The following is a 26,017-nucleotide window of genomic DNA, read 5'->3' on the forward strand; positions in this document are numbered from 1 at the left end:
AAGTCTAGAAGAGATCGACCGTATTTTGGCGGTTTGTCCGGTTCTGAAATGTCAGCATTAAAATCTCCCGCAAACAATATGAGTCAAGACGATATTCCTGGAGCGTCTTTAGAGGGAAAAAATCCAGTAGAGCTCAACAACGATGCCCTGAGGTTTTGGCTAAAATGTAGAGGAGATAAATGCAAAGGCCTGAAAACAAAGGCTCAGCTATTAAATCGGTAGGTTTAAATGTAACGATCGATAGCCAAATATAAGTAGTAATCTAAACTTCTTATGTTGGGTTAGTTAAATATAGTTTGGTTTCGATACCTGAGTAAAATACACTCGAATTCAAAAATTTTTCTCCAGGTTTGATGAACATATCAAATCGGGGTTAGAAGACGCGATAGTCGATCCTGATCCAGATATAACTTATACGAAGAAGAAAATTGCTAGGGAGCAAGCAAGCAGCGGCCACGAGACTGTAGCAAGTACTTCTATAAACGCCAGCTCTACCTATGTTTCTTAGCGTCAAGGGAACATATAGATCAATTACCCGACGATTGGATGGGGGAACTCATTGCAGAAAATGCTCTTTTTCTCCCGTACCGAGATGGATAAATTTGTTGCATTAACTGGAAAGAGTTCGGGCTGTGCCGGTAAGAAATCTGTTCCAACCGGGCTCAAAAAAGCTACAACTATACTAAAGGATGAATATCTTAAGAACATTGAAAGCTACAGTGACCAAAGATACTTCTTTATGCGTTGCAAATGTTATCACTCCGTTCGAAAGAACGATCCCCCTCATAATGTATTTTTAGCATTATGTATTGTCTCAGGTGAAGTGTAAGATTCCAAACGTTCGTGTGTTGCGGGCTCCTTGGGCTGCTGCAACCATTATTTAACCTCAATGTTGAAGGCTTGTAAATTTAGTCTATATGGGTCCCAGAGTACTAGAGACCTAGAAAATGAAGCTGATCAGATCCCAGAGCAAGCATGCACCTCAAAACATCAAACTTGGCATCAAAAAGGTTGCGGTGAAACCATCAACCCTCAGCCTGTTATGGATGTGGTTGTTTCAAAAACCAAACTGGAGGATACAAAACTTGGAAATGAAGGGATTCATTGTCTCCTTTACGAGGCAAGAAATAATGCAATGTACAACAGTTCAGAGGAGCAAAAATTCAAGCAGGCAATCAGAGATATAAACCCTAAAATGGGTCTTGCTCAAGCTGTTATCTTGGAAGTGAAAGACATCTGAAAGAAACGAGATTCGGGCATACTCCAGTGGGCTCTTATGTAAGCTACCAGCTAGCCCACAGGGTCCAACTTTAATGTTTGGGTTGATGTTTCCCCTGTTTCCTCGAGGGAGGAAAAATAACCAGCCATTAACTTATCCCAGGTTTCCCTTAAGAGATTGTGGACTGCCTACAGTTCAAAACAATGAGCTAACAGATGTAGAGAAGAAATTGTATGAATCATTATTCATTGATGAGGAAACTGTTAATACCATTGAGAGGGAGACTAAAGATCAGTCACATTCTGAAAGGTTGAAGCTTGAGCGAAAGTACCGTTTTACAGCTCTCAGTTTCATCTGATATCTCAGAGACAACGCAGTCATGATAAATTTGCTCAAGTTTTCATGTGCCCAAAGACATTCCACTCTAGACACACAGCTCATGGGATTAAATATGAGCCAGTAGCAATTGACAGGTATCACAAATACACGCACAGTCAAAAAACACCAGTACATGTTTTCAAAAGTGGATTTGTTGTATGCACTAATTCTCCAATACTGGGATGTTCTCCGGATGGAAAGGTAATAGACCCCAGTTGTGAAGATCCCCTTGGTCTAATGGCTCATATTTAATGGAGTCAAGTGCCCGGAAACAAAGTTTCAAGTGAGTCCCCTAGATGCCTGCTCAGACCCTAAGTTCTTTTGTGAGAGGGTTGGGAACATGTGCAAGCTGAAAAGAACCCATGCTTACTATGCCCAAGTTCAGGGCCAAATGGGCTGTACTGGTGCACAATGGTGCGATTTTGTTGTTTACACTAAAAAAGGAATGTCAATTGAAAGAATTGCCTTTGACAGAGGTTACTGGGTTGAGCTTCAGGAGAAGCTTTGGCAATATTATTTCACAAATTTCATTAAGTATGCTGTAGCTGAGTTTGCACCATCATGTACAAAAGCTGTGGTGGTTTGACATTCTACAACAGCATCATAATCAAACATTTAATGCATAAAATCTCAGAATGATTTGATAAATATCCTAAGGGGTAAATCTAATAGATTTGAAGCTCACAAATACAGTGTAAAATTGTAAGTCTGTATCGAAATCAAAAACCACTCATTAGTTTTCACTTTTACAGGGGCTGGTGAAAAGGCATACTGGAGTGGGTCATTACTTTTTCGAGCCTTCAAAAAGGTGTGGGCTGTGTAATTTTTCACTACACATAAGGGGTGGATCATCTTCTATTCCCATGTAAAGGGGGAGGTAATCTGATTTCTGACCTCTATTTTTGGGTCAGTCAGTTTGTTTTATTCTAAAGGTAAGGGGTTAGGTCATTTGCTCAGGTCCTCCCTCTGTAATTTTTGGCCAGACCTTTACAGGTATCATAATTATTTCAGTGATGTGTATTTCATTGAAAGAAAATAAAAAGCTCCAAGACCTTGGTAGTAAATATTACTACAACACACCCTTCTTTAGCCAAAACATTGAACATTATAGAAATTATAAATCAGTTGTCTAAAGCTTTCTATTGTGTCAGCTTGTTAAAATAGGGTCTTGAATGTTGCAAAGAAATGCACAAACAGACCACATTTGATTTGCAATGCCAAAGAGATTCAGTGGGATAATGCTATCCCATATATGAGAATTTTTAACTTTATTAATTGCGCGTTTGACAAGGATCCTCAGTCGTGCAATCTCCTGAGTTCTCACAACATCCTCTGGGGCCATTTGTGTGGATGTTCCTAAGAATGGTGGAATATTCAAAGACACACCTAAAGGTGAGATGTCACTCATAATAAAACCTTTATCTGCCATCACAGAATCTCCTTCATTGAAAGGTAGGTCAAGCATGCCTGACCTTTCTACAATTTCTCTGTCTGATACACTTTCTGGATACACTTGGCTTATGAAAGTGAAAGCACCAGATGGAGAAATTTCCACAAGCCCCTTTAGTGTAGTATGATTATTGTAGGCACTGAACAACTCACTATTCAGCAACAAGCTACTAGGCATTGCACACTTCACTTCTGTACAATCAATAATAACTCTTGTACTTGGATATGACTTCCTGAAGTCTTCAGGCATTGTTCAGTTGACAGCTTCTCTTGATGGCCAAATGTTAAGCACTCCAAATCGAAGATACATAAAATTGATCCAATAACAATCCTACTAACAGTTGCTTGAGAAACATTAAAACAGGTGGGAAAGGTGGGTTTCTGCAAATCCTTGTCTCAAGCGACACAAAGTGAGAAAAAATTCTTCTTGTGGTTTGAGTGATCTTGGTCTACCCCTCTTTACACCTAACTGCGGTGGAGACACAGTGTTCTGAGGGTATCTCATTTTCACCTGACAACCAGTATCTGACATTTTCTGCATTATCTCCCGGATCTAAATATTCAAAGGATGCCAAGAACGCTTTGTAGTTAGGAAAGCCTGTATAAAACAACATTACCTCATCAGAGGTAAACCGAATAAGTGAGAAGACGTTTGACTAAAGTGCTTGATTTTTGTCTTCCAAATCTGCAACTGTCGTTTCGAGATTTGCGCATTTTTTTCAAGTAGCCTTAATTGTTTCATGGTCCCATTAAGATCTTTTTCAGTGGAAGGCATTTCATTAAGACTGGTACTGGCGGCTCCTAACATAGTGGTTTCATTAGTACTTGTTTCAGGAATATCGTTTGCTGCTTCAGGTGTTTTGCCAGGCTCCGAACACACTGAAAAAGACTCTTTTTCTGGGACAGATCTCTTCTCTTTTCGCTGTCGTAGATAAGACCTATCGATAGGGGGCGGTCACTTTCGTGGGGAAGTTTGTTTCCAAGCAAATATCGACGGAACTGCATTTGTCTTCAGAGATGTTCGTCCACCAAAGCCCTTTGATAAGTCACTAAACTTGAAATGTAACGAACACACTTTTGATGCCAACATCTCTTCGTATAGCATGTATCTAACGTTTCTTCATTTCCTCTTCGTCTGGAAACTTAAAGAATCCAATTTGTTCTCCTTTTGGTCCAACACGCCCTCTTTGTGTGAACAATGGTACCCAACAGTAAATGTTTGACTTCGACGCCATATTTCTTCAGTGTGATGCCGCCTAAGCCTCGTTCAGGTAAACCCGGCTCAGGTCTCAACCGCGCGTCCGCCATTTAGGAATAACGTGTATAGAACCTTCAAATATGACTTTGTGTCGAATAACTCTATGTGCCATGCTGGGCGATACCTCAGGTATACAGCGACCTACTAACATGAATGGGTCGTCTCGGCTCTTTAATAACGCTTATTTAGGAGCCGAGAAGAACCATGTAGGTGTCGCTGCTTTTGTTGAATCAGTTTCAATTACGTACAGCACGACCTCCTGCTCAATCATATCGTTATTTAAATGCATCTTTCTCATGATTCGTGCACCTGAGATCATTGAAAAGAAATTGAGAGAGTCTATGAAAGAATCTCCTTGCACTGAGGAAAGTAATGAAGCGATTATAGAAATAAAACCATTTCCATTTCCATTTCGTGTAGAGGAATGCGTTAAAGAGGGGGAAGTGGGGATTGGAGTTTTAGGTCATGTCTCACGTAGGATTCAGGAGCACCCTGGGTATTCAGGTGTAATAAACTTTATTTTTGTTCACTGAATTTGATTCAGATTTTTTTTTATGTAAAACTATTCTTTTTGATCAAAGGGAGACGACAAACCTTCCGATAAGCCATTACTTTATTGAGTTAATCAGTAACGAAACATTTTACATCAACATTTTTTAAAAAAGCTACAATTATGAACAAAAAATGCTTAAGGAAAATTCGCTTTTGACCTTCTTGTGTGTACAATATCAACTAATCTTCTTCCTAAAAACCATCTTGTGAGAATTCCTCAAAAGGAGTGAAAAAAAATACGAGAAAAGGAGATAATCTTTTCTTCTGTTGGGCTAATTTCTGAAAGGGCGATGCACTAGGGTCTCCCAGCCTCTAGCATTGCTGGCAGGTCTTCTTGCAACTTGTGTAAGCCGCATTGATATTGCAAGTAAACCAAGTTTTTATAAAGTTACAAAGTCGCTCTGGGTAGCTGTCTCTACAAACGACTGTAATAAAGAAAAAAATTTAGTTACTAGGTGTGTCCATGTTATCGAAGTTTATTACCTGTACAGTACATAGATGATAAAAGTAGTCCCAATCATTTCCGTCCCATAAAATTGGCATGCTTCTATTCAAAAAGAAAACAAAACAAAAATCGACGAATTTTTAAGTAGACTGTAGTGGACGTTTGACACATTTCCACGTAATTTTTTTCTTTTTTTCTATCTATGAATCTCTTTTCTTAAATTTTGGTTCATTAAAAAGCAATGAAATATTGTCTATGTTCCTAGGTCGTATCTAGTGGACTCAATGCAAAATGTTCTAAGGGTGGATATTTACCAACCATTACCCCGACGAAATTGTGATAATTTTTGTATCCTGGGAGAGTGGAGGCTTTTGATATCTGCGAGCGTTAGCCGTAAGTGATTATTTCTTAAGCCAAAGAAAGTGTTTTACTTTTTAACATTGTCAAGCACTTTAAGTGAATCTAGAGGTAAAAAGGAGGCCAAATCCATTTGGAGGCTTAAATGCCTTGACTACGCGAAACTGTTAATAACACCTACAGTTAAGGTGGAGGTGCGGAAAAATTACAAGTGTGTTGGTGATAACGTTTCCATATCTATAGAAGACATTTCCCTGAAGTATCATGCGCCTTACACTGTACGCCATTTTTCGGGGAACAATAAGCTTGCTACAGCTTACACAAAAAGAAAGGCAATCGCTTTATATGTTTATGTTCCCTGATTAAGGGCTCAGGACCTCGGCTTCCTGCCTGGTGGTCTGACGACCTACAGGTTAAATCAGCCAATAGCTTCCAGTTTTTCTAATTTACCTGTTGGTGCTTTGGTAGTTTTTGGTGGTCGAGTTGTTGTCGGCGGCAAAGTTGTGGTTTCTACAAATACAGAAACAAACAAAAAGCCTCAGTACAAAGTTAAAATAGCAATGACGATTCATTTTATCGACGATAATTTTCTGACGATATGTTTTATCGATTATGATTTTTTCCCAGTTCCTTTATCTGATATTTAAGTAATTTCATCAAAGGCACAGGCGACTGGAAAACCGGCAAAAATTAAAGATGAAAACAACACTGCTGCAGATTAGGAGCTCCTTGGCCCAAAAAAATCTTTTGTTTTGACCTGCTGATGAAATCAAATCAAGTTAAGCTATGATCCTTGCAGGTGAGCTGCAATTTTAGTAATTATAGAAAAAATTCAGTTTGTGACCGAACCCGTGCCCTTCAGCTACCAATTCATGTGCGGGAGGGAGGCAAATTAAGAGGGTTCTTCTGTCAAGTGGAGGAAATTTGATAACAGTTTAGTTGTTTCTGTATACACCTCATGACTTAATAAATTGAGGAAAAGTTCCTCTGATAAATCAACTCAAAATCCTTGATATTGACACTTAATTCAATGACATGTCAAGAGGTTTGATGAGGAACTGTGCATTGACGGTCAGGTTCAAACAAGAACACCTAACGATAATCTACAGGGATGAAATCTGCCGGCTTTCCTTGTGCGCAGCTATCCCTACTAACTATGATCAGTAGTGTATTAAAAATTTTACATTCTGCTGTTTTGTGTATCTATGTGGTGGAGAGGAAAAGTCCTTCAGAAAAAAAAATTTCAGTTTGTTAGAATTATATGGCTCTACAGCGATTTGAGACCTTATGAATTAAGGATACTAGAATGGACAAAAAGTAAGAACATAACCTAGCCTAAAAATTAAAACGGAAGAAGAGCGAAGAAAAAAACGGGGAACAAAGCTAAATTATTAATGAATAATTCATTTCCATTTCATCGTCTACGTGATGATGAAAAATGGTACACTTAATAAATGTTTTGCACTCTCTCATGTACTTAAATATTTCACCTTTTACTGGGCTACATTGATAAAGAAGCCGTGCTTGTTCTGCGTCAATGGAGCTCAAACCACTTCGTTGACCAATCTTTTTCTAGAAGATGTAAATTAACGCAATAAAGGTTAGCAACAACATACGTCATTGTAAATACACTTGATACGATATATAACGTCTGTATGATTGAAAATCAAATTAAGTCGCCAAGTAATAGGCAGAATCTTCACGACTGCACCACTCGCTTTTTTTAGATATGGTTACAGTATGCCTCTCTCCCACTGTCACCCACATGTTTTGTCCGCTAGACTCAACGGAAATCAGGACAAGCTCCGGTGACAACTTAAGTCGGCAAGTGCGAAACCTTAAAATTGAAATGAATCTTTTCTCTTATGCTTTTAAGACTCTGTCTCGTCAAGGAAAGGCTCTGCGCTTGATGTCGCATTTTTAGAACGAGGGGCGAGTTGATCTCTTTTTCGGAGTTTCGAAGTGTTTTCCTGTTTTGACACTGGCTTCGAGCGAAATTTGAAATTCAATTTTCCGATTACTATTTAATGTGATTATAACTTTTAGAAAGCTTCTTTTTTACATACTCCCTGTTGCTTAACCACTATTGTTGGCCGGTTGTTTTTGCTGAATGCCTTTTCGCCATAATGCATCACGCTGTCATAATCGTATGGAGTGCCAAGAGAATCAATCTGGGAACGGGTATATTTTTGAAAATTACTCTCTACACCTGAAATGTGAAAATGCATAGAAATTAAAGGATACACTTATTTATTATATATACAACCATTTCCAAAAACGTTGCAATTCCAAATATCTCTGAAATATATAATATTTTTTCTTTTATCGTCAAAACGTGTCTCTCGCAGGCTGTAGGAACAATGTATGTGATAAGCGAGGAATATGTTAAAGCATTTCTTATAAAACAGAACGGTAACGCCTAAAAAGAAAGCGATGTGTAGATGTTCAAAAGGTTTTGGAGGAATTTCTCGAAAGTGGCGACGAGACAAAAACATTCATCAGAGGTTCGTAGTGAAAAGAGGCTGAAAACATTTATGTACTTACTATAGACTACAAAATGTACTTTTCCTTGCATGTTATAATAAGCGCTGGACTTAAGCAAAGATGATTCAAAGATGGTCCAATAATCAAAAGAATAATATGATGCCAAGCAGTTTTTGCATTCCCACGCACGTGCTTAAAGACTGCCTTGTCACATTTCTACCCTTTTTGCAAAAGCACGAGCCTATCGTAACAAGTAGGCCGCATAGCTGGCACACACAGCCAGCAATGTTTTTCCTAGATGATTGCATTTGTCAAGTTAGTTTTGAATTGGCTATACACCCCGTAAAACATTTCGCATGAATGACCATCAATCTTTGCCTAAACCAAAGCAGTGGCACAACGTACCTGCTCTGATGTTTTCCCATTTAATCACAACATAGTCGTCTCTGTCAGGCCTTGATTGCTCATGATAGAAACCCAAGGCATGGGCTGGAGAATAATAATAATAATAATAATAATAATAAATTTATTAGTTGTATAGCCCTATTTACATGTACAGATCAATAGTGCTTTACACTGAATAAAAATTAAAAACGTCATATATCTAAATAAAAATTTACAATAGTAATGGTAGCTAAAAATACATAAGAATAAATTATTTTAATTTAATATATCTAAGTTAATGATTACAAAAAGCTTCATTAAACAGAAATGCTTTAATAGCTTTTTTAAATTTATCCAAACACTTAATCATTTTAATTTCATGAGGAAGTCTGTTCCATAAGTATGGTGCTGCTGCCTGAAAAGATCGATCACCAAATGTCTTCAGCATCTTACCCTTAGGGGGCTCTAAGTAAAGACCGTCATTAGATCGAAGACAATAAGAAGATTTTGATTTAATAGATATGAGGCTGTTAATATAAGAAGAAATCTAATTAGGTTGCGCCTGAAGCAATTAACTGACACAGTTTTCAAAATGAATGTTTTCACAATAACGAGAAATACTGATGGATACCTGCACAAATTCATAAATGCAAGAAACAAAATTTAACTTAACTTTTAATTTGAAGGAGGGTTTGCACTTCGAAAAGGTTTCAGTTAAATCTTAGCTCTGGAATAACTTGGCCAAGTTATATGCGACACCGAAAGTCCCATCCATCGATTTTCTATTGAATTATTTTGTTAATTGCTTGTTGCTGCTTTTACTCGAAAAAAGAAAAGAACAAATCACAGTGATTAAAACTAAACCGTGGATAAAAATGAAAGTTACCAATTTCGTGAGCTACAGTTCCTTTCCGCCAGCAGCCATTACCAAGAGAGATCCGTTGGGGACCTCTTATTCGACCAATGTATGACCAGCATCTAATTATAAAAAGTGAGCATTGTCAATACTGGATAAAATTGATAATAATAATAATAATAATAATAATAATGATAATAATGATACTAATAATAACAATAATGATAATATTTATAAAAATAACGACACATTTAAAACTAAATTTATAAGAAATGTTTCGGTCGTTCAACGACCATCTTTAGTTGAGAGTAGAACTGATTTGAAGTTACATTTGAATTTATAATGTGGTGCTAAACAAAAGCTATTGAAACTAACAGAATACCCAAAGGCAACAAAAGAGTGTATAATATGACGTGTTAATTAGAACTAAAGAGTTAAATTAAAGTGATATAATTGCTTGTTTAAAGAAGGTTGCTCCCAGGAAATATGTAGCGCTTCTTTTATCTTGACCTGGAATTTTGTGGCCGCATGATCTATAACTTTAAAACATTCAGCAGAGCAGGAATTGCGGCATGCTTGGGATTGTTGAAGACGCTGAAAGATATGTTAGGTCCTGTCCCTGTCTAAGTGTTCGCGAATGCGTGTCGGAAGGTGTCGGCTAGTTTCGCCGACATAGCAAGAATTACAGCTTTCGTATAGTTTCATGTTTAAACAGAACAGGAATAATGAAAAATATAACCAAACTGGTATAACCGTTAAAATTTATACGAAGCATGATGGTGGTCCATCTCGGCGAGCTCATCATGGCGATCTCTGGTCATCGCCCTTCGAGTGAACTAACAAAAGCTTGCTCTGATATCCTTTCCGATATGTTGAGTGGGAGGCAACATCGGTCACTGCCGCCCAGGTCTACGGCGCTGTCATCCTGAGCCATCTTCATGTTCATGTGAATTCGGCTGTCGTTCATTCAATTCGCTGAACATTAACACTGAAAAGGCTTCTCCATTTGTTAAATAGAATCGTGTCAGAACCAGTTTTCTTTTATTGTACCGCGTATCAAGAAAGTTTCCCGAACGCTGACTAGATGGTATCGTAGTAAGTGTGATTGGGTAGTAGTGACTGCGGCTTGAGCCTTACAACGGCTCGGTCTTTTCTGAAACGGTTCAATAGATCAGTCCTCAGCTGGAGCTGAAACCGTTAGATTAGTACCATCTCGGTGATTGTGACGGCAAATCAGCCTTTCTATACCCTAAACTGCGACTCGAAGGAGTCTGTCAGATCTGTCGGATAATTCTATGCAGCGCAAATCAGAATGTAAATACATGGTGAGGATTTTCCAAGAGCAAGATGTAGCCGTTACTATCTTTAGGACTGACAAGGTTTTCTTTGTTTTGTTTTGTTTTTATCTCAAACTACATTTTTATTCGTAACTTTAAAAGAGCCAAGGAGATAGATACTTTGTTTCAAAATATGCATATGGAACAAATCTTCAAAGTGAGCCGTGCAGTCACAGTTCTTGGAAACGAGCCAATCAGAGAGGAGAATAATGCTTCGTAGAGTGACGTTTAATTTACAAATAGAGAAGTCTTGACTATGCTCTGTTCTTCCTGCACGCAGGAAGGGGTTGAAGACCAAAAGATATGTAGGAAGAAATACGAGACGGTTCTCTTTGAGAATTTTTGTCTCTTTCCTTCATAATGCAAATTAAACGCGGGGTAGCATGTTTACAAACCTTTGTTTGGTTCTTCTGTTGCTACTTCCCTGCTCACCTCTTTCGAAATTTCACTTTCAATTAACGGAAAAAGTCAGAAAAAGTCAGCTTCATGCTCCATTTAAACAATAGAGTGCTTCTGTCGACGAACTATCAGACCTACAGTTCCGAGATATAAACACTCTCAGTTGTCTTTATTGTTCACCGCTAAATTTTCTTCCGCTCGCCAGTTGAAAAACAGTCAAAACCCACTAAACGCAGATCAATCAAATATTTATTCCTGCGGTCAGTCTGTCACAAATGTCAATAATTCGCAACCGTACATTGGCTAAATAATGCGTTATACCTGTCAGAATTGAAAAGTCACTATTTTCCGATCTGCCTAACTTCGCGGCCGTCAAACCATTCAAAATTTTTCACGGATGAGTACTATCCATCCGGGTATTTTGCGCGGACGGACATTATGGGCTGATAGTGTCTCTCCACGGATGAACACTATCGCATCACGTGATCAATTTAAACCAATAAGAATCGGAAAAAATTTAGTGGTGAACTATAAGCTCTGATAGAGCACGCCCTTTCAACCAAAGAAAGCGCGCGTTATATCCAAATTTTGTTATAATTAAAGTCTGCTCACCCGTCCCAATATCCAAAAACGATGTAATCGCTTTCACCATTTCTTTTCCTAATTCGGAGACAAGTTTTCGAAGTCCACTCTTCGATTCCTTGTTTAATGGCTCTCTCAGCGTCAGAATTACCACCTGGAAGCAATATATACTCGGTGTTCAAAGACTTGGAAGAGAGTCTCAGTGGGGTTAACAGCTAGCCGTAAAATGGTGAAAAAAATTCAGGTGTAAAAATAAACAAATTTTAACCATTGGACGTAAAAAAAAGGTAACTTAAAAAAAGAATTTCTAGTGACAACAATGGGATGATGTTGAACGTTAGCCATAAATTGACCAAACTTTAACCGTTAGCCATTACCCCATTGACACCCTCTTGGAAGTTTTCGAGAGGATAGAAGTCGAGAGAAACCTAACTGGAGAAGAGGTGTCCTAACATAGTCATATGTATAATTTGCTGAATTACACACTTGATTTTGGCTGGTTCTTACTTATAATCAATGGGATGGCAGACGGAAAGATGACGTCACTATTAACAAACTTATGTTTCTTTATTATAGAGCAAGGCGTGCAATTAACCCTGGGATGAAAAAAAGGGAAGGAGGGTATCTATCATGTCTGTCGTTCTTTTGAAAAACCGAAAATTATACTACGTTGGATGACGTCACTGCCCCCTCCTCTTTCTTATACCACGGTGGGGGTATGAGTTTGTATGTACGTCCGGGGGTTAATCTTGAAAAGAAATATACCTACAGTCACCTTTCTACATGTTTCCAAATTACCGAAAAACTATAAACTCACGTAGACTTGAGTGGATTTCATAAGGTACCACTCCATTCGGCCACAGAGAGTCCCGTGCTATTGAGCCTCGTTTTCGGGAGCTGTCGACATCCAGTCCGTGTTCGATATTGTAAAACTGCTCCATTGTGAGACGTATGTCTCCTTCAAAGAGGTTTCTGTCGTGAATACGCATATTTTCTGAAAAATAACGATAAGGATAGCTTAATCCCATCTAAACGATATAGCAGGCAACGTAAAGGTGATTTTGGACCTCAGAACAAGGCATTTCCTGTTCTTATTGTTTTTTTTTTAATGGCCAGGGAAATTGTCTTCTCTCAAGCAGTTTGAGTAAGAATGTGATACTTTCTGCAATATTTTTGGCCAAAGAAATCGTCCTCCCCTTTGATAGATCTATTAAATATCTTTCCGGAAATTCCACTGAAAAGGTGCGATATCCGTCTTACACATTTCAGTCCTTAAACATGCCGACCGTAGATTAAACATGCCGAAACTGTAGATTAATATTGCAGTACTCATTTAAAGGAACTGATCAAATATTCAGGTTGCCCTAGAACTTAACATTTCAGTGGAACAATGTGCTGTGTTTTAACTGGGTTGCTCGTGAGATACAACTTTCAATTAAAAGCCACCCTATAAGAAAGCTGGATGAAACCTACATTTACTGCAGATAGAGACTTCACCTTGTAAAGAGACTTTATGTTCTTATTGAGCTTTGCTGAAAATCAATGTCGCCCGAAGTGCTTTCCTTTATTTATTGCAAAGGCAGTCATCTGTCCGTGGAAATAATTTAAAAAACACGAAGGACAGCATGTCGGTTCGAAAGAAGACAAGAACTGCATCTAAAATGGTGCCTAAAAGCCCAAAACTGAAAGGAATTTGTGTAGTAAAGACAATCACTTATATTACTTTAGTTGCTGTTTGAATTTAAGTTGTTTGTATAAGTATTTGAGTGATCGGCGTGGCTGATTTAATATTGAGAGATGTTAGAGCTGTGCGTAGAATGGACGATAAACGAAGTTTAGTGCGGGAAGTCAACCAGAGGCGTGTAGGAAGAAATTCAAAAAGTTAATTCTACGGCAACCTACAACTGTGTTTGTTCTCCCTGTTGGTATTCAAACGGAGTGCTCCATAGTGCAATAGAAGCATTAATTTGAAAGCCACTGCTATCACCAACTGGTTTCCCGTGGACTTTTGAGAGCCAACATGTCATAAATCTGACGATTACATTTATGCCTATGCATGTGTGTCGCATAAACAATACCACGGCGCAAGTCATTCCAGTATAAGTTTCTGTTAACATAGGAAATAAATATGTGCGACGAGTTCTTTCGAGAGAACTTCTGGTAAATCACTGATTCCATATTTCTGTTGTTCAATAAACTGAACGAAACAATGCGAATTTTTTCCTTGTTTTCTCTCTGGTATAATGAGAGCAGGCTCGATCGGTATCCACTCAGTTTTAAGATCTTTAAACAGATGCAGAAGTGTCTTAGACAATTTCTAAGTGAGGTTGAATTATCCACGATACTCTGGCTTGTTTACCCTCAGGAAACTTTCTTGTTCTTTCAAAATGTTCGTTTTGGTTCAGATTTTTTGAGACCTGGCATAACTTAATTGTCTTATGAAGGAATGCTACTGGCCAAAATACCCAGGGATAAGAACAAGGATAAAACTATGCTTATAATAACATCTCTTATATTTGCTAAAGCCGTTGTAACTCATCAAGCTTACCTTCAGCAGTATGGCCATACATGTATGGTGCACACAGGACTGTTCTGAACAATGCAAGAGCAGCCAACCACTTCATGTCGCGTCAGTTTAACATAAGCTGTACACCTGTGACAATCAATTGAAAACTCCGTGTAGTCTCACCGTGAAATCTTATGGTCGCATCTCGAGTTTATATAGAGTACCTCAGCCAATTACAGGCTGGTATCCAAAATAGCCAATGTTAATGCCCTCAAATGGGCAAACAGGCAACCGCAAATTTACTATTTCACAAAGAACAATATTTATATTCGTGGCACAAATATGCGGACTGCTATATTTTTTTTTCTGTATCCATGAGTGCTTTTGCAATACAATTTTAGACAAACTTTTCGATTTCGAGACGTCAAACGTTATTGGTTGAGCTTTATGAACGTGCTTGCAAAGGTGATGGCAGCAAATTACAAGCATAAAACACTTCCTTAAAAGTACATTCTACCAGTGCAATATTTCATCGCAACTTTATTAAAGCAAACATCTTCGTTTACTGGAATACGTAAGAAGACCGTGGGAACATGAGCGCTTACCACGTGAACTCGATATCGACAAGTCAAGATTGCGGCGGAACTGGACTGGCGACAAACTTGCGCATGACCAAGGTAAGATAACTGAGCTTGCTGGGAACTGTTTTTTCACAACAGACTTCAAGGTACCTGATGTATGTAAGACGGCTTTTAACTATCTAACTATAAATACTATAGTCTCTTTTTCAATTTCCCCTTTGTTTGTTTGTTTACTCTTTATTCAGCAATTAAACAACACATCAACCTGTCAGTGCTCATTTCCGCTCGCTTTATAGAGAAATTGAACTAATACTTATCAGCAAATACAAGTAAGATCTAAATATTGAAGCACACTCCCTTTTTCTTCAGACGTACATCCGAGGACACAGAGCATAACCTTTTTTAGATATGCATCGTTGGAAATAAACTTCAAACTTTAAACTTTAATGATAAATACTCCCAAAAAAAGGTTTTTCAGTACCTATTTACAAATATGAATGCTAACTATATCTGACAAGCTATTGTTAAATTCTAAATTCTAACTGTCACTCAATCATTCGTTCATGGCAAGTTTCAGGACTTTCTTAAAGGCCTTTACAGATGTAACGTTTCTCAGGTCTTCGTCTAACATGTTCCACAGAGATACTGCTCTATAGGCAAAGGACCTTTGGCCAGTAGCTGATCTGAATGTCAATCTTCTCATTATTACGAGTTATGCGATTATGTAAAGAAGATCGTTTTTTAAACTTAGGACATAAATATTCAGGAGCTAAATTGTTGACGCACTTATAAGCTATGACAGCGTCTCTGAATTTGAGTATTTTGTCAACTGGAAGCCAGTTGAGTTCATCCAGTAATGGCGTTACATGGTCAAATTTCCGAGCGCCGCAGATGATTTTGCAAGCGAAATTCTGGATGAGTTGCAGCTTTTGTATGTTCTTAGATGATGACCACACGGTTAGACCACACGGACGAACAGTAGAACATTTTGCTAAAGGCAAGAGATGTAATAATTAAAACTAAAGTCTCTCTATCGAAACAGTATTTCACGCGGTTGATCTGAACTAGTTTAGTCAAGCAAGAAGAGACTAGGTGGGAGATATGAGTGTCATAGGTCAGATGTGAATCTATGTATACTCCTAGATCTCTTGCCGATTTGACGGCCGTGAGAGTCCTTCCATTAATTGAAACAGTAAAATTAACAGAATGTTTACTTATCATTTGCTTAGTGCCGATCAACATGAACTTCGTTTTCCCAGGGTTTATTAACAAATCATTTGCGCAACACCAGTTGGCAACATTACGCAAATCATCTTCGAGCTTGAACTTAGCGTCGATGACGTCGGCTGCGGAAAAAGTTAGCAAAACTTAATCTGCCTGTTAGGAAAAAGGTCTAGCAAAAAATTTCTAGTGAATAGTTTGAGTTTAAGACAGCAAACTCTATGGAAAAAACTTGATGGGAAACTTAAACTCCGTTTACAACAAAACATAAGAGTAAGAAAGATGGTAAGTTTTGAGCTCGGTAAAGAAATATAGAAAGATGTTTTTCGTCTTGTCACGAGCATGGGACAAAGAAAAAGTCCCCATGATAAATCGAACCTGTTATAAAGCTGTTATGTTGAACGCAGTTCAAATTTTATTCTGCTTAGAAACTGTTTAAGAGTGGTCGTCTGTAAAAATCGAGCAGAGGTGTTGAAAATGAAAAATTGAAATTTTTTCAAACTTTGCCGGAACATAAGTATGAATGGCCTTATTATAGTTACGAAATAATCTGAAAAATGCCGAGAAAAAATTATTTTGGTAGAACGGTGGCATTTTGTGTCTTGGGAGTTCGTAACCGTGTTTTCCCGGTGAAATAGTGCACCTCAAGATAACGGCCGAGAAAAATTTATTTCGCCAGCAATTCGGAAACCACATAATTCTAAAACAAGAAATGTTATTCAAAGGTTCTGAAGTATTTTTTCCCAGATTCCTTAAAGACTATTTTTTTACGAATTTTCTAATTCATGCAAAATTTCACCCATCAAAACATAGCTCAACTTTGGCGACTAAAATCGGCCATCATTGTTACATGGCTCTATAAACTGAGACAATAACCATTGTCAAGGACAAGGTTTCTTCTTTTAGGAACTACAATAAAATTTTTGGTCTACTTAAACTACGAATTTTTTTAGAGCGATTTATATAAGCGTATTTGAGCTCAAGAAGCGCGTTACGTAACAAATGTGACTTGCACGTCACATTAAGAAAAACATGATCAACACACTCGAATTCCCTCTTATATCATACAAAAACTTCGAAATAGGTCTCCTTCATGTTCAATATACATATAGTTTTCTCCTGAAGCCAAAATGTCAAGGCAATCTGGGAAATTTTCGATAGTCTACTATATGCAAATTGCCGGTTTATGTTGTTACAACGGCCATATTCGCAACTCATACCGAACCAACAATAACAAAAACTTTTGTTGACATCAGAAGGAATTTCCCAGGCTATAATTACACAAAATGTTACCTATAGAAGTGGTTTTAATGCCAAGAGTATGCAATTTAGTCCGCTCCACGTTTTCAAAACTTTTCCATGCTACCATTTCTCGCCACTGCAGTGCGATCGATGGTACGCGATTGCGTTACGCTCAGGATCTCTAAAGCTATGCAGACCCATGGAACAGCGCTAAAAATCACGTGCTTGCTGTGTTCATGATAATTCCTTTTTCATAATAACCTGCGATGATAAAAACGGAGAAGAAAACAAATAGAAACAACGCGTTGTGGCCGTCTGGTATGTTACTTTAGCCATTTCCCCCTTTTATGAGCTTGGGTAAAGGTTTCAAGGGTTGTTATAATTAGTATTCGTTGTGGGGAACGTATTTTTCTTCACTTTCCCTTCGTTATATTCCTACCACTCGTGGGATCTTGTGTCGAGCAAAAACCAGAAATACTGATCTTTCTGTGTACACAACTCCGCTGTTCACCGCTAAATTTTTCAACTTTTTTTATTAGGGAAGGAAGTTAATATCATTAAAAATGCTATTTAGTATTTGTTTTTAGCGAAAGTGATGGAAAGGAAATATGTTCAGTGGGCGTCATGTGAAATATTGGAATCAGACATGATTTGATGCTACTCTGGTTTAATGAGTGTAACCGGATTAATTGCAATTTATAGACCCACTCGGATTCCCCGGTAACATTCATGAAATCCTTCAACCAGAGTAGCATCAAACAATTTCTGCTAGTCCTCTTGGTTGCTTTTTGAACTCGAATTTAAAATATTGGAATGTTATTGAAGGTACCGACAGTCAAGTTATGTTGGGCTTTCGGTGTTCAGTTTTGTTTTGTTTTTTTTTAATTTTTCTTTGACGTTTTTCCTGAGTTTTTTTTTTACTTTTTGTTTTGCTGTGTTTGTTTTTTGTTTAAATGTTCGGAGACAACAGGTGAATGGAATAGCTATCTTTGGATGATAACTATATCTTTCGAACAAAAAGTTTTCTATTTGCGCTTTTGGCTTTGTTTTCTAACAAGGCATGATCAATTGACCACAACGCAGAATGACTCAGATAGTTGTAAATGACTTTTAATTTTCATTCACTGGATAAATGGACACACACAAAAGGATTAGCTGACATAAAATCCAGCTGCAAACAGCCTGAAAAAAAAAAAAGGAGAAAAAACTACAGACTAAAACAAAAAAATTAAAAAGGATTGATGATAATAAAATTTTTCTACTTGGTTTGCCATTGTTTTTAACCCAGGCTAAAGCCATTTCCAGAATCGCTGAATGAAAAATTACTGAACAGGAAAATTATCTAATTTTTTTCAAGTATGAATCTTCAAGACGTCGAAAACTTAACAGCAACAATGCAGGTTCACGTTTCTATTTAACAACTGAGTTTAAGCCCGGCCGACTTTTCCAGTTTGTCGTGAAGTTCTCGTAGTTTGTTTGTGTAGTGTTTGAGTCTTCTGTGAAAATCATTTATCCCCGCTTTGACCAGTCGCCTACAGGTGGCTTTAACGACCTGGATGGCCCCCTGTGTGTTCAATGGGGACTTGAGTTTAAGCCCGGCCGGAACAAGGCCGTGATCTTTACAGCAGTGATTGAACCAGAGTTGTCCTTGTATTCGTCTGACATTGCTTGCGTAGGTGATGTAGTCGTTCGAAAGTCTTTTGCTCTGTCGTCCAAGTGAACGTAAAATTGAAACAACTGATTTACTTGACACTGTTACGACAATTGCGGACAAACGAGCCAACAAGACGACTGAACACGCCCGTACTGGACATCAACAGAAACTGACACGACTGCTACGCGACAAAGAACAGAGACGAAGTAAACCGGACGACAACTGGGTAAGTAACATCTCCTCTCGTCGTTTAGACGACACTGAAACTCGCGTACACCAGTCAACTGTTACAAATGAAAGACTACATTAGATATCTTGGTGTACTCATAGATTCGAATCTTTCATGGAAAATTCATGTAGATTACATTAGTCAGAAAATCAGTAAAACAATCGGAATTATCGCCAAGCTCGGACATTTTGTTCCCCGTCATGTACTTTTCACTTTATACCGCTCTTTAATCCTACCCTATATCAGCGATGGCAGTTGTGCTTGGGGTCACACTGCTGAAGCGCATCTTCATAAACTACTAGTTCTTCAGAAGAGAGCCCTTAGGCTAATGTTCTTCGCTGATCCAAGAGCTCATGCAGTTCCGTTATTCTTACAAACTAAACAGTTGCCGATATCATTCTTGTGCTTTGAGCAAATGAGTCTTTTAACGTACGATGTCCACAATAATCTCGTTCCTGATAACATTAAGAACATGTTCACGAAGCTGGCTTCTGTCCACAGTTACCAGACTAGATCTGTTACCAATGAAAATTATTATGTCGAACAAGTTAGAACTGAAAATATGAAGAGAGCCTTCTCTATTTCTGGCACTTTGATCTGGAACAGTATTCCACTTCCTATCAAAACACTTAAAAATGATCAATTTAAAAGCGCAATAAAGGAAAAAATCTTTGAAATTCTGAAAAAAGAGGATGATTATATAAGAATTGCTGATATTAGAGTCCAATTCTCAAAATTACAACTGTGTGTACTTCCAGTATATACTACAGTCTGCCCTCCTGTTTCACTCTGTCTATAAGCCACACGGCAAACTAAATTGTTCGTCTATATATTATAATTATACATATAAATATTCATTTTCTATAGAATTCTTTTCTTTTTTTTTTTTTTATTTTCCTCTCTTGTGCCCGCCTTGCATAGCCCTAGCTACTTGCAGGCCCAAGCATTGTAATTTTCCGTATTAAGCTTAAATAAAATTTGTTGTTGTTGTTGTTGTTGTATTGTCATACAGACTAAGACACTCAGTAACACCTAAACGTATACCGACCGAGGCTATTGTATCTAGTGTTGAGGCGGCTCTGTCTCGGCAACGAGAGCTATCAGAGCCGACCAAGGATAACACATCAGAAGCAGAATTACCTCCACTATACAATCAGCGTCACTACAGGATAGCAACTTGACTAAAGACGAACAACATGCACTGAAACGACTGAGAAACGACGAGAACATAGTCATTCTACCGGCTGACAAAGGATGAGTTACTGTTGTCAAGGACAAAACTGATTATCACGACAAAATGGACGCACTGGTTGACGACAAACAAACTTACGAAGAACTCAAACGTGACCCAACTCCTGCACTTTAACGCAAACTCAACAGTAAAACACTGAATAATTTGAATATATCAACAAAGTTGAAATGGTAAATTGGCCACCGTTACGATGATAAAAGCTGACGTTTCGAGCGTTAGCCCTTCGTCGGAGCGAATAGGGGAATTGTGGGTTGTGTGTGCTTTGAAAGGCAGAAAAAGGAGCTACGTACCATAGGAGCTACGCAGAAAAAGGAGCCACCAATCACGTAGCTCCTTTTTCTGCCTTAAAAGCACACACAACCCACAATTTAACTATTCGCTCCGACGAAGTGCTAACGCTCGAAACGTCAGCTTTTATAATCGCAACGGTGGCCAATTTACCATTTCAACTTTTTTGATATATTCAAATTATTTCGTTACCCCCCACCGACACAGCCCCAAACAGTTTCTTTAGAAACTATCAGCCTTTATTCATTAGTAAAAAATGACACTCAAGAAAACGAACGCCATTGACACCCAACAGTACTATCGACTAAGGTGCTCAGTACCACAGCCACCGAAACTATACGGAAACTACACAAACCCTGTTTCCCGATGCGACCTATTGTATCTTTCTGTGGCTCTCCTACATACCAAATATCCAAGTACCTGACAACTATACTACAACCGCTAACCGACTAATCCAGACGTAAACTACAATCCACTGAAGACTTCATTAACGCTACCAAGACTGTACAGATACCTGACGACTACAAACTAATGTCATTTGATGTGAGATCACTGTTCACTAGTATTCCACTTCAATTGGCACTACAATGTACTGAGACTGCAATCCGACAATCTACCGACTCATTATCGCTGCCGACAGACGACATTATGGATTAGCTGAACATTTTCCTGACGTCAACTTACTTTCAGTACAACGGTAAACACTACAAACAGTTACACGGCACAGCTATGGGGTCTCCAGTTTCTGTTGTTGTAGCAGAAATTGTGATGAAGAACATCGAGTAGCGCGCCCTTTCGACTTGCCGACAAACGATACCGCTTTGGTTACGTTACGTTGATGACACATTCACCGCCATAGAAAACGACGAAAACTCAACGCATTCCACCACCACCTTAACAGACAAAACACTGACATACAGTTTACCAGAGTAGTCGAAGAAAATGACAAACTTCCTTTTCTAGACTGTCTGGTAAGCCGTAACGACAACTCACTACGGACGACAGTTTACAGGAAACCGACACACAGCGACAGATTACTAGACGAGTCATCCTACAACCCTACATCACACAAAGCCACAACTATCAGAACTCTAACACGACGCGCGCAACTAGTATGCGACTCGACAGACAGCTTATCCGACGAGAACAAATGCCTTCACCGTATTTTTTCAAAGACCAACTACAACGACGACTTCATCCGACAAAACACTCACCTAAAATAAGGCGATCAATTTTCAGATTGGAGTCCTCTTCTTAGAGGAATTCCTCAAGGGTCTGTATTAGGTCCCCGTCTTTTTAATATTTACATAAATGATTTACTATTATCTAGTCTTCAGTCCAAAATAAGTTCATTTGCCGATGATACTCAGATCTTTGATATTAATAATGATGTTTCCCCATTACATGGACACCTACAAACTGATCTTGTCACTGCTCATTCTTGGTTTTGTTCTAATGGCCTTGTGATGAATCCGGATAAATGTGGTACCATTTGGCTGGGTAAGAGCAATCACACTACTATACCCTGTTTTTCCATTAGGAGTCATGAGACCAGTTTTGTGGGGGGTGTTAAGCTACTGGGTGTAACCATTGATCATGAATTAAAGTTTAATGAACATATAGGTAACATAGCACGGAAAGTTAGCAAGCAAATTCAAGTTTTACAAAGACATAAGAAATTAATTAACATCCATGCCAAGGTTAAGTTATATAATGCATATCTTTTGCCTCATTTAAATTATTGTTCTGTTGTATGGTATCATTGCGGAAAGGGTAATTCCAACAAATTGGAACAACTTAATGAACGTGCGTTGCGCTTTATTTATAATGATGATAAAAGCTCGTATGAGGAATTATTATTGCGTATCAAGCATCCTACTTCGTTTAATAGAAGAATTCATAATATTTTAACATTGGTATTTAAAGCTTTGCATGGGTTGGTTCCAGAATATATCTCTAGGTTATTTACTTTACGCAACTGCAAGATTAATCTGAGGGGGGATAATATTCTTATGGTACCCAGGGTTAATACCACTAGCTATGACCTCCACTCATTGGCCTATTAGGGTAATAAGCTATGGAACTCTCTTCCCAATAAAATAAGACTGCTACACGAATTAAGTCAATTTAAATCCGAAATTTCTAAATTGAAATTCAACCTGTAGAATAAATTTTAATTAGTTTTTATCTTGTTTAGAAATTATATTTAAATATCTTTTGCTTTAGAATTATATTTTGTATTTTATATATAGATAGTATTTAGATAGTTAGTAATTAGATTAATTTAAATATTTTAAATTTAGACAATTTAACTTGGAGATATTAGCATGTATTTGCTATCTTAAATTCAAGTATAAATCAAGTTATTGTTATTGTCATTGTCACCGACCCACTACCACTACCGAAACAAACGACACCGCAACTCCTACTACTATAGCAACCATACGGTACATAAAAGGCATGCCTGAGAACATCTCGCGCATCTTAAAACCCTTCAATATCCGCGTCGCCCACAAACCCATCACCACACTACGTCAGTTACTAACCAACGTTAAAGACAAGGACGAACCGAGGAAAAGACAGGGAGCGATTTATAAGATCAATTGCTCCGACTGCCAAGCCTCCTACATCGGAGAGACTGGCAGAAACCTCGCAACAAGACTGACTGAACACAGACGGGCGACGAGGAAAGGTGATGTCAACAATCATCATCGACTTACCAACCACAATATTGACTGGGATTCTGCGCAATGTCTAACCTACAGCACTGACTACTTTCAACGACTGACTCTGGAAAGCTGGTTTACTAACATAGAACAGACTACCCAAAACAGATGTCAAATACTACCGACCCCATACAAATGACTCATTCACGACATAAACATTACAAATCAACCAAACAGAACGACCTAACTTTACCGACGGATCGAAACAGACTAATCACGACCGGCTTACGCCACTTGAATCTTACAGCGTGAGCCAATAATATCACGGCAAAACTGACCAATCATTTTATACGAACTGAAATGAGAACATTCTCCTGACAACAACTATTCACTTGACTCTGATGATGACTTCCGCACAGGTTGACGAAACGTCAGTCACTACAACCGACAACAGTCCTTCTCATGACTACACTCACCCGGACGATCACATTACACTTTCACAGTAGTTAGTATCTACTAAAACAGTGGATAGCGTTGAAGGCGCGCTCTGATTGGCTAATACAACTCCGAATATCCTTTGCTATCTACCTCCGAGCATCTCGGGGAAAAAATGGCTTTCCGGTTTGCATCCGTGACAAGCGAAGAAATCACTTAAATTAACGACGAAGCTGTCCCTGAAAACACAAAGAAAGCGAATAAGTTTGGTTTGGCCGTGTTTAAAGGTAATGGTTTAAGTTTTTAACCTGGAGTTTATGGATAAAAGCAAATGAGAAAGGTTTTGTTTACAAATGAAAATTAATCTTTCAGTCCTTTCCACGCGTGAAAATGTTGGAATCGTAGCTGGAATGTATGAATTAAAATCAATTTTTGGTGGTGTATATTATCTCACTGTTTTAAACCAACTATTTACCTCAGTGGAGGTGGTTAGCTGTGGATATTTACCTCGCTGCTTGGCGGCTCGGTAAATATCCACCACTAAACATCTCCGATGAGGTGAACATTTGTTAATTATTCTTAATACGAGACTGCTTTTGAAGAGAAAAGGTTCAGGTGAACCAACAAATAATATTCCATCTTTCCCAGCTACTCAGGTTGAAAAAGCTGGAGCACTGAATTTATATTGTTTATAACTTCTTGCACCATGACGCTATTAAAGGAGATTCCGAGGTGGTCTAAACACGAGACTTCAGAACAGATAACTTGAATTAGTTTACGACTTGACAATCTTTATTTGGTCCGATACGTGACTGATCTGATAGTGTAAATTACTGTACCCACCGATAAGTTTCCGATCAGTTTTTTGGGAGCTTTTACGCTTAGCATCGGAAAAAAGTACCTCAACGTTGTAAGTATCGAAAAGACTTTTGTGTCTCAGTAACTGCCGTATGTGAAAAGTAATTATAAGCTGGGGTAATGGAAAGCATCTTAATGTGATTTCCTTTTTTTTATATCAAAATGAATAAATTCCCTTAATCTCAGTCATAAATTATTTACTCGAATATATGTCTTTAGATAAAAAAAAGATCTTTGCAAGAACGACCCGATTGACATCCAAAGTGAGATGATACTTTAGGCATTCTCCCGCATGTTACCGCACGTATTACTCCGACCTGTCACTTGAGTGAATATCATACATCATTCTCCTCGATGTGAAGGTTTCTCGAACAAAAGCTCATCTTTCAAACCGGCAGTCTAAATCCCACAGGGATCAACGAACGCTTTTCATTCCACTAATTTATTCGTCTTTTCTCGTTGCCATGTTCCCACCAATAACGTAGCTCCATTTTCTGCCTTTAAAAGCACACACAACCCACAATTCCTCTATTCGCTCCGACGAAGGGCTAACGCTCGAAACGTCAGCTTTTGTAATCGTTTCGGTGGCCAATTTACCATTTCAACTTTGTTGATATATCCAAATTAGTTCGTTACCCCCACCGACGCAGCCCTAAACAGTTTCTTTAGAAACTATCAGCCTTTATTCATTTGAAAGGGTAATAGCTTAATGTTCATTTATTTTTTTTTCAGTTTACAGTCTGCTTCGCTTTTCTCTGCGCGAAAACCACATTTAAGGTTCGATAACAGGAACTTGAACAGATGCCGTGACCTATGAAACTGCCATGTCTTTCCAAAACAAAAATCGATGAGGAAAAAAGGAATCAGATTTTAAATAGGAACTGACGTAAGACAAAGGTTTTACTTGGATTCAGTTCTTGATATCACTTATGCTTCAATTACTGTTCCGAAATCATTTTTGGCGTTGTCGTTTTTGTGATTTGAGAATGATATGGTTGAGGATGCGGACAGTGTTTTTTCATTCTTGGAAAAGCCCAACTAGTTAATATAATTTTTTCACGAAGTCAACGTGAAATCATTTTGCCCAATCATAACTTGCTCATTCAAAAAGTTCCAGTGCATAGAAACTATTGACCAGTGTAACAACGATTACGCACTCACTTTTAGTATACGAACAAGAACAAGTAAGGCGTTTATAATTGTATTATTCTCTTGTGGTTTGGTCGTTTGCTTTAGCCCTGCCCTTCTTGTTTGTTTTTGACAATCAGGGACTCAATCGAAAGACAAGGTAAGCACGAATGGAATCAGGTTTGAGAGCGGCATTTGATAGCCAGTCAGTCCTTTTCGAAGTTGAGGACAAAAAAGACAAATAAACAAACTCTGAT

The 26,017-nt window shown here is 38.2% G+C and overlaps 2 protein-coding genes and 1 pseudogene across 2 annotated transcripts; 1 reads left to right on the forward strand and 2 right to left on the reverse strand.

Annotated features, from left to right (window-relative positions):
* The first annotated feature begins 48 nt into the window (after positions 1–48).
* On the forward strand, positions 49–1,814 carry LOC148722903 (uncharacterized; annotated as a pseudogene).
* A 930-nt stretch (positions 1,815–2,744) lies between these two features.
* Positions 2,745–3,296, reverse strand: LOC111344152 (uncharacterized). Its single transcript, XM_022951364.2, has one exon. It carries the CDS (start codon positions 3,294–3,296, stop codon positions 2,745–2,747), a length of 552 nt encoding a protein of 183 aa, XP_022807099.2.
* A 1,603-nt stretch (positions 3,297–4,899) lies between these two features.
* Positions 4,900–14,406, reverse strand: LOC111344150 (zinc metalloproteinase nas-15). The gene is made up of 9 exons (XM_022951361.2): positions 14,249–14,406; positions 12,518–12,694; positions 11,731–11,854; positions 9,413–9,504; positions 8,548–8,631; positions 7,725–7,867; positions 7,149–7,230; positions 6,109–6,168; positions 4,900–5,281 (listed from the first exon to the last, which is right to left on the reverse strand). The coding sequence occupies exons 1-9, from the start codon at positions 14,322–14,324 to the stop codon at positions 5,169–5,171; spliced, it is 951 nt and encodes a 316-aa protein (XP_022807096.1). The 5' UTR covers positions 14,325–14,406; the 3' UTR covers positions 4,900–5,168.
* Between the last annotated feature and the right edge of the window lie 11,611 nt (positions 14,407–26,017).

This window comes from Stylophora pistillata, chromosome 9, assembly GCF_964205215.1.
Source record: "Stylophora pistillata chromosome 9, jaStyPist1.2, whole genome shotgun sequence".
NCBI classification, from domain to species: Eukaryota; Metazoa; Cnidaria; class Anthozoa; order Scleractinia; family Pocilloporidae; genus Stylophora; species Stylophora pistillata.

Excerpts from the sequence above, each read along its gene's own strand:
- LOC111344150 (XM_022951361.2), bottom strand. The coding sequence starts at position 14,324 with ATGAAGTGGTTGGCTGCTCTTGCATTGTTCAGAACAGTCCTGTGTGCA. Across the intron at positions 6,169-7,148 it reads TCAATGTAGCCCAGTAAAAG|AAACCACAACTTTGCCGCCG; the intron begins GTGAAATATTTA and ends CTGTATTTGTAG. Across the intron at positions 5,282-6,108 it reads AACTACCAAAGCACCAACAG|TCGTTTGTAGAGACAGCTAC; the intron begins GTAAATTAGAAA and ends TCTTTATTACAG.
- LOC111344152 (XM_022951364.2), bottom strand. The coding sequence starts at position 3,296 with ATGCCTGAAGACTTCAGGAAGTCATATCCAAGTACAAGAGTTATTATT.